Source organism: Trematomus bernacchii, unplaced genomic scaffold (genome assembly GCF_902827165.1).
Source record: "Trematomus bernacchii unplaced genomic scaffold, fTreBer1.1, whole genome shotgun sequence".
NCBI classification, from domain to species: Eukaryota; Metazoa; Chordata; class Actinopteri; order Perciformes; family Nototheniidae; genus Trematomus; species Trematomus bernacchii.
Genome location: NW_022987644.1, coordinates 2289734 through 2298405, shown reverse-complemented (window position 1 = coordinate 2298405; position 8672 = coordinate 2289734). Strand labels below are relative to the sequence as shown.

The 8672-nt window shown below is 39.9% G+C and overlaps 1 protein-coding gene across 1 annotated transcript in view; it reads right to left on the bottom strand.

Annotated features, from left to right (window-relative positions):
* Positions 1-781: 781 nt before the first annotated feature.
* The window catches only part of LOC117485255 (nuclear cap-binding protein subunit 1), a 13354-nt gene continuing 5463 nt past the window's right edge, over positions 782-8672 (bottom strand). The window contains exons 9-23 of the mRNA XM_034133821.1: positions 8456-8553; positions 8315-8378; positions 8115-8225; positions 7374-7438; positions 7226-7288; positions 6597-6671; positions 6265-6368; positions 5986-6108; positions 4850-4952; positions 3940-4033; positions 3743-3846; positions 2971-3091; positions 1731-1871; positions 1439-1552; positions 782-1362 (exon numbers count right to left, since the gene is read on the bottom strand). Coding sequence (XP_033989712.1) covers positions 1249-1362; positions 1439-1552; positions 1731-1871; positions 2971-3091; positions 3743-3846; positions 3940-4033; positions 4850-4952; positions 5986-6108; positions 6265-6368; positions 6597-6671; positions 7226-7288; positions 7374-7438; positions 8115-8225; positions 8315-8378; positions 8456-8553 — 1494 coding nt within the window. The 3' untranslated portion in view covers positions 782-1248. The remainder of the gene's footprint in view (positions 1363-1438; positions 1553-1730; positions 1872-2970; positions 3092-3742; positions 3847-3939; positions 4034-4849; positions 4953-5985; positions 6109-6264; positions 6369-6596; positions 6672-7225; positions 7289-7373; positions 7439-8114; positions 8226-8314; positions 8379-8455; positions 8554-8672) is intronic.

The following is an 8672-nucleotide window of genomic DNA, read 5'->3' as shown; positions in this document are numbered from 1 at the left end:
CTTCCCAACGTTTGACATCATGAATTGTGCTACTTTTAAAGCAAGCAGCCATGTTTTCAAATCTGTACTCAAAAAGGTCCGCAAAAACGCTATCGAAGCAGTTCCTGCCGTTGCTACATAGTAGTTCAAACAATAACAGACTATTTTTCTTAGCGGATGCACGTCATTTTAAATCAATAATAGCCTACTAATTTTTAAATCAATAAAAACATTTTCTAAATCTATAAAAGCATTTCAATTAATATTGGGAGTCATGTCGTTACTTTGTTGAGAATGTGGCCGTGTAATAAGCGGGATAATGTGCAGCGACTTGGTCATTATGGGGAAAAGAACACCCTTCTTTTCCCCAGAACGACCGCCTCGCTGCACATTATCCCTTACATATAGCAGGTAAGGGTTGAGCTTCCCAAATTTAAAAGAAAATTAAAGTACAAAAAAATGACAATTAGTAATCTCTCTGCTCCAGCAAATTAATTGTTTCTTTCTCCTTATAGTAAAAGCTGCAGATGTAGTATTAAAGGTGCTTAAAAATAATATACTATGTAGTGCTCTATTGAAATATAAAAGGGAATATTAGATTGTGTTTTAGACTAAATCATTTTCGAATGCCGATTAATTTGCAGTTGCAGCCTATGAAGATTCAACAGGCGTTTCCCCACGATGCATAAAGGGATTTATGATCTGTTCCTCCCTGTATGTTCTCAGATCATCTGCACCATCAGAATGAGATACACCAGATGGGAAATGTTTTGAAGCTGAAGAAAATGACATGACACAGACAGGCGGCGGATAAAGACTCTGCAGAGTTTTAATCATTTCCCAATTCCACATAAAACAAATGTAAAAAAGTAGAGCGCTCTGACTGAAACCTCTCGCTGTTCCACCGCCTCTCCGTCTGGACTCAGACAGTTTTAAAAAGACCCGGTCATAAGAATACGAGCAGGAAGTAAAACTTGAAACGAGCAAAAAGAAGACAAAGAAAGGAAAACACTACAGCAAATTAATGACGGAGGATCGGTCTCACTCTCGTTTGAATTCCTACTGAAAGACATCCTCGGTTGCACGAAGCTAACGTCCAATGGCACGGAAATATGTAAATAAAAACTAATGAGGAGATTCTTGATGCAAGAGCTGGTAGTTTCTAATGTGTTTAGCACAGGTACTGCGAGAACACGGGTACACATTTCCTCCAATTACTTTTTTGTGTGTGTGTGTGTGTGTGTGTGTGTGTGTGTGTGTGTGTGTGTCTCAGAGTTGCAGGGCACAGAACTGCTGGTACACAGCCAGGATGTGGGGGTCCAGCTCTGCGGTGAACAGCAGGTTCTCCAGAGTGCCCATGTACTGCTGGATGGTCACATGGTGCTGCAGGAGAGGAGAGGATGTACACATTAGGTTACTGCTGTGTGTGTGTGTGTGTGTGTGTGTGTGTGTGTCTCACCATGAGGAAGACCTGCTGCAGCCTCTCGATGCAGTTCTTGTACCAGGGCGTGCTGATGTCCGCGCTGCCCGTCTCACAGCGGACCAGATGCTCCGTCAGCAGCATGATGAAGCGCTGGGGGGGGGGGAGGGGGAACAAATGATATTACATTTAGTTGTTGGTCCTCTTGTCTATAGTCACATTTCTGCAGTGACATGGTAGGGCCAACAATGGATGGATCCAAAGGTGTGGGTAATATTCTGAGAAACGGCTCAGGATGCATTTGACATTTAAAAAAGGAGAACCTGCGTACCTGGAAGATGACGAGGAAGAGGTTCTTCTGCTCGCTCTGAGCCGACTCCACCTTCTCCTGCAGCCGGTCGATCTGCTCCTCCAGCTGACCCTCCTCATCCTCGCTGTTCTTCTCCATGTCCTCTTCGTCCCCGCTGTCCCTCTGTGGACAAACCGTTAAGTCCGAAGCTTTAAATCACCGCCATGGCATGGTGTTGTGAAAATACTGAATGTCCTCTTCCAATATGAGAGTAACATGATAACAAAGGTACCCCAACTGTAGCTGTGAACATGACAGGATGTATGATTACCTAGAAGAGCATCAGGACTGTTTGAGGCATATGATAGCTATGTGATTAACATGATGATTCAGCCTCTATGGAGATAGACATATGACAAGCATGCTCATTTCTGACGTGGAGCTAATCTGAAGTAAACATTGAATACTGCTTTCTATTCCTCCATCTTGTGACTGTGTAACTCCCTCTCTTGGATATCAGCATGTGAAGGACACTGTTCAGGAACTAGTTGATGCTCTGTATGTGATGACTACTTCCATTCTGGAGAGGATCAGAAATACATGGATCCTGAAATTGAAGCTCAAGCCGGTGACGAGGGATAAGTAACATTTTTAAGTATTCAGAAAAAGTCAGAATTCAGAAAAAGTCAGAATTTTGAGAGAAAGTCAGAAATTGAGATTTTTTGAAAAAAGCCAACATTTTGAGAAAAAACGTAGTATTTTGTACATGACAGGATGTATGATTACCTACTAGACCCGATATTCCTCCATCTTGTGACTGTGTAACTCCCTCTCTTGTATATCAGCATGTGAAGGACACTGTTCAGGAACTAGTTGTACCAAATGCTCTGTATGTGATGACTACTTCCATTCTTGAGAGGATCGTAAATACATGGATCCTGAGATTGAAGCTCAAGCCCAGTGATTAACAATTTTAAGTATTCAGGAAAAAGTCAGAATTTTGAGATTATTGAGAAAAAGTCAGTTTATTTTTATTTTTGAGAAAAAGTCCGAATGTTGAGAAAAAAAGTCAGGATTTTGAGAAAAAGTCCACATTTTTGAGATTTTGAGAAAAATACCAACAAATTATCTTTTTTTGTTTTTGACTACTTCCATTCTTGAGAGGATCATAAATACATGGATCCTGAGATTGAAGCTCAAGCCGGGGACAGGTGGTTAAACACATCACTGATGTAGATCTGATTATAATAATGATGGACAGGATGATGGTGGATAAAGTCACCTTGTGTTTGTGCTGCTGTTTCTCCAGTTTGTCCTTGGCCTCCTCTAACTCCTGCTGGATCTTCTGCACGTGTTTGTCCATCTTTCTGATGGTCGAGTGCAGAATCTCCCACACAAAAAGTCTAGAGGAGCAGGAGAGAGTTATTTCACAGAGGCCGAGAGAAAACAGCTTGTTAACCAATAATGCAGGAAACGGAACAGTAGGTTTTATATTTTCTGGCTGAATAAATGTGCATTATTAACCCTTTAAATAGAACAAGGAATGTGTTCATGTAATAATAATAATAATAAAGGTTTATTTATATCGCACTCACACATGCAGCTCAAAGTGCTTTACAAAATGACACATCACAAGTTCAAAATAAACAACAAGAAATTCCCCTCAGATTATTTGTCAAGAACTTTTAAAAGGTACATGCAACAAAATATAACATTTAAACAGGTTAATAGACACAAGGGGGTCAAAGGTATGATAATACAAATCAAATAAATAATGATTTCTCTCTGACAGATAAGACACAAGACAACTGAGTCGATGCACAATATGAAACCCCATAAAACTAAGTGAACATATCGGTACAACAGAAATAAAAAAAACAAGATCATCGTAATAAAAATGCCATCATTCTAATAAAGGTTAAACGATTCAAATATTTAAAAAACACGTAAACATAAATATTGCTATTGAAACCCATTAGATTCATAAAATCCTTTAAAACCTATAAAATAAATAAAACAATATAAAAGTAGGTAAATAATGTGTCTCCTCTCACCTGGTGAACTCGTGAGCCATGTCCTGAGAGAAGAGCCAGTTGGCCACGGCGGCGCAGTCCACGATCTGCGTCCGGATCAGTTTATCCACCAACACGGCCACCATCTAAAGGGCAGCAGAGACACAGGACATGTTCACCTGCTCACACACATGGATCAAAGCTTCTATCTGATTTAAGGGCTTTCCGTTTGTTTGTACCTGTGGGTGATTCTTCCACGCTTCATAAACCACTTTGAGGATGTGCACCTTCCCCTCGTCGTTCTCCGTCAGGGCCTTCAGGACCTCATGGAACCTGAAGGAGTCAGAACCAGGTGAGTCCACTATTATACTGTCTTTCATCAATATATTATAGGTCTCAGATATATACAGAGCCTGTCTCTGATTGGCTGAAACACCAAACAGATCATTGCAGCATTACCCATAACCCCCTCTGTTTCAGCCCTGTTTCCAAAGTGCTGATTCTCTGTCTGTTACTTTAGATGAAAATAAGGAGCCCCTCCCCACGCCCCTCTGAGAGAGATTTGGTTACAAAGAACACAATGGTGCTCTAGGAGGAGATTCAGGTGATAAGGTGGTGGGGGGGGTTTCCTTGGTTGGTGATTGGCTAATGGTTGCACAAGACAAAACATCGTTATGACATCATAAAGTGGCCAAAATCTGATCAGCTCATTTTCAGACAGGTTTTTATATAAATGGATCAGGACAAAAAGAGAGAGAATCTTTGTTCCTGAAACTTTCAGACTCTCTTTACTCAGAGGGGACACATGTTGATGTAGAAGAGACATGAAGAAGAGGGGACACATGTTGATGTAGAAGAGACATGAAGAAGAGGGGACACATGTTGATGTAGAAGAGACATGAAGAAGAGGGGACACATGTTGATGTAGAAGAGACATGAAGAAGAGGGGACACATGTTGATGTAGAAGAGACATGAAGAAGAGGGGACACATGTTGATGTAGAAGAGACATGAACAAGTGGATTTTGCATAATAGGTGACCTTTACGTTTACTAGCTATCTGGTATGCTCTGCTTGGTGGGCTACACACATATGAAAACAGGTAAACTGATGTGAAGCGGAGTCAGTTTTCCTGTCGTGTTGAACTTACTTTCCGAGGGCGCTGAAGGAGTGGCTGAAGGATTTGGCTGCCAGGTGGAGCAGAGTCTGCAGGAACACATCCACCTTCAGAGGGTTGAAGCTCTCGCCCTCATCTGAATTAGGAATAGAAAATGCAAAGGATTTGACTTTCTGTTGGGAAAATACTGAATTCGCTTTTCCAATATCAGAGTCCACATGATAACAAAGGTATCCCAACTGTAGCTGTGAACATGACAGGATGTATGATTACCTAGAAGAGCATCAGGACTGTTTGAGGCATATGATAGCTATGTGATTAACATGATGATTCAGCCTCTATGGAGATAGACATATGACAAGCATGAGCATTTCTGACGTGGAGCTAATCTGAAGTAAACATTGAATACTGCTTTCTATTCCTCCATCTTGTGACTGTGTAACTCCCTCTCTTGGATATCAGCATGTGAAGGACACTGTTCAGGAACTAGTTGATGCTCTGTATGTGATGACTACTTCCATTCTGGAGAGGATCAGAAATACATGGATCCTGAGATTGAAGCTCAAGCTGGTGACGAGTGATTAGTAAAAATGTTAAGTATTCAGAAAACGTCATCATTTTGAGATTTTTGAGAAAACGTCTTAATTTTGAGAAAGTCTGATTTTTGAGATTTTTTAGAAAAAGCCTTAATTTTGAGATTTTTGAGAAAAAGTCTTAATTTTGAGGTTTTTGAGAAAAAGTCAGAATTTGGAGGGAAAGTTAGAATTTTGAGGAAAAGTCAGAATTTGGAGGAAAAGTCAGAATTTGGAGGAAAAGTCAGAATTTGGAGGAAAAGTCAGAATTTGGAGGAAAAGTCAGAATTTGGAGGAAAAGTCAGAATTTGGAGGGAAAGTTAGAATTTTTCAGGAAAAGTCAGAATTTTGATATTTTTTAGAAAAATCCAGATTTTTGAGAAAAAGAGTCAGAATTTGAGATTTTGAGAAAAAGTCAGGAGTTTGAGATTTTGAGAAAAATAATTTTTTGTTTTGATCACTTCCATTCTTGAGAGGATCATAAATAAAAACCTGATATTGAAGCTCAAGCTTTTCTAACACTTTCCTCAAGAAGCACAGGTGCAGAGCGCTCAGAAAGCACATGTAAGATGGAGGAAACTGAACTGAGACACTGACCGTCGTCGTCCTCCTGGTTGGGGTTGGGCACTTCTTTGAGGATGGCCAGGATCTCCTCGTTGGTCGCTCGGTTCTTGATGGCGTCTCCCACAGTGATGGATGCTGGGTAACCTGGTAACGAAGCTGTGAGGGAGCAGAGACATTCATTAGGTATTCAATCATATCTTAATTCAGGAAAGATCTGTAGAAACATGTGAGGTTGACAGAGGTAAGTATACATATTTTAGATGCAGATGATACTACTGTTGAGTAAAATCTATGTTATGATAATGTTCTTACAGCTGCTCTCATCTGCGTATTTGTAAACAAAGATGTTTTCAGCGGGGATGAGAGCGGAGAAGGATGCAGGGACGATGTCCACGATCCTCTGGTGGTAGGAGAGTCTGAAGAGAGGGGGGGAAACGACACATTTAGTTCATGAGAAACGTTTTGGATTTAAAGATCAAAGGGAAAATATATTGAAGGATATATGATTCTAAAACTCGAGGCCTGAATTCATTAAAGCTTCATTAATACAGAAAATACAGCTTCTAAATGTACTTTAACTTAATGAGAGAAAGGGAAAATTCACAATGCAAAATGAATAATGTGTGGAAATAAACCTTTATTACCTCATAGACTTCTCCAGAACTTCTTTGATGAACTTGGGCTTGGGCTTCTCTAGATCCATGGTCAGACAGTCAGACCTTCACAGAGGAAACAACGCCGTCAACACAGCAGCGCATTATCACTGACAAAAACTCTAAAACTAACTCAAATTAAACTAAGCAGTGCAAAATATTCTCAGAAACTGAGACTAAATAAGACCAATCCTTTAACAGGGTTCCTGCAGGTTTCACCAACTGAAATGTAAGACTTTTTAAGACCACTTTGAATAGAATTTAAGACCTATTTCACAGCAAGAAAGTATGAAGGAGAATTGCTATGAAAGAAGAAATACGTCACAGTTCTCCAAACATACATTTATTATAGCTGGCCTGATCACAAACAAACTGAAACTAATATCAGTTCTTTGGGTCTTAGAAAAGCGCTATATAAATAGAATTTATTATTATTATTATTATATACAAAAACGTTATCTCGACCACAACTATCAAACACACTCTGGAAAAACACTTAAAGCATGTTACAAGTCTATACTAAACTAAAATATATTCTAAAGTAGTATAACCTAGCGGCGCATCTTTTTGTCAATATAAGACAATCAGTAGCTGCTATAAATAAAAGTGATTTCACTCACCAGTCGTCCCAGCTCCATCGAAACTGGAAGTTGCTCAAATGATGAGAAAACCAGTTGATTAGTCTGCAATGAAAAAGGAAAAGTAAGAGACGGGATCTGCTACTTCAGTTGTTCCCTCATCAATGTAATCAGATGTTCAGTAGCTCACCGGTCTATGCAGCTGGTGTTCATGCTGTCCAGCCTCATGAACAGCATCTCTGTGGCTTGGGCCAACTACAGCAGGCGTTCAGGAAACAAGTCTTTAGAGTGGAGAAACATGTGTTCTTTACCCAATGCCTCGTGCCTAAAGACTCCTAACTATCACATGTTTAATGTTATGATATCAGAAACAAGCGGGAAATACATTTGGCTGAATGATAACAACATGTTTGACAGCCGACTGTGTGTTTGAGTACAGTAGTAAACATTGTAAGATGTAAATATCAAGATAAACCCGTGATAAATGCTACACCTAAGATTTTTACAAGCCATGCACAAATGACAATGTGATGAATACTTCCATTCTTGAGAGGATCATAAATACATGGATCCTGATATTGAAGCTCAAGCCGGTGACCAGTGATTGTTAACATTTTTAAGTATTCAGAAAAAGTCAGATTTTTTTGAAAAAGTCAGATTTTTTAGAAATAGTCTTAATTTTGAGAAAAAGTTATAATTTTTAGATTTTTGAGAAAAAGTCTTGATTTTTGAGAAAAAGTCTTGATTTCTGAGATTTTTGAGAAAAAGTCTTAATTTTGAGATTTTGAGAAAAAGTCTTAATTTTGACTTGAATCTTAATACACCGTTTGTCCACTACAGGACACCGTTTCAAGCGTATACACTTCATTAAGAAGACACCATAATCCTATATTTCAGCTTCTGTTGAAGACGTAAACTGCTGTGAGGATACGACTTGTGGCAGCGAGCCGGGCTGCAGTTTGCACAGCTCGATGAGCAGCGTGGTGTACATGACGTCGATGTGAGGAGCCGCTGGCAGCTGGAACAGCTCTCCAAAGATCACCTGAGAATAAGAAACATTCATATGTCAAATCCTCATTTAGATGAGAGAAGATAGTCTCGAGATGTAGCTTGTAAAAAATAAAACTGTACCTCCACGATGTGATAGTTGAGCGGGATCTTATTTTTCCCCGGATAGCTGAGTAACTGGGCGGCACTGAGGGGAAAAACAAAGAAGTGTTCAAACGTGTCGTGTGTGTTGCCCATTCGGACAGAAGGAAGCTCGTTACCCACCAGGTTTTCCTCTCCTTCCAGTGAGTCTTGATGATACAGTGCAGGTTTTCCTCGATGACGAATCTCTCCACAGAATGACTGCCGGGCATAACGGGACCCTGAGGGGGAAAAGGACAAGAGTTCATGGACTCTGCACGACAGAAAGTAATTCAAATCATTGACATGTGTTTTAAATCTGTGTTGTATTTGTAAGAAAGCCATCTTAGCACTGGCTGCT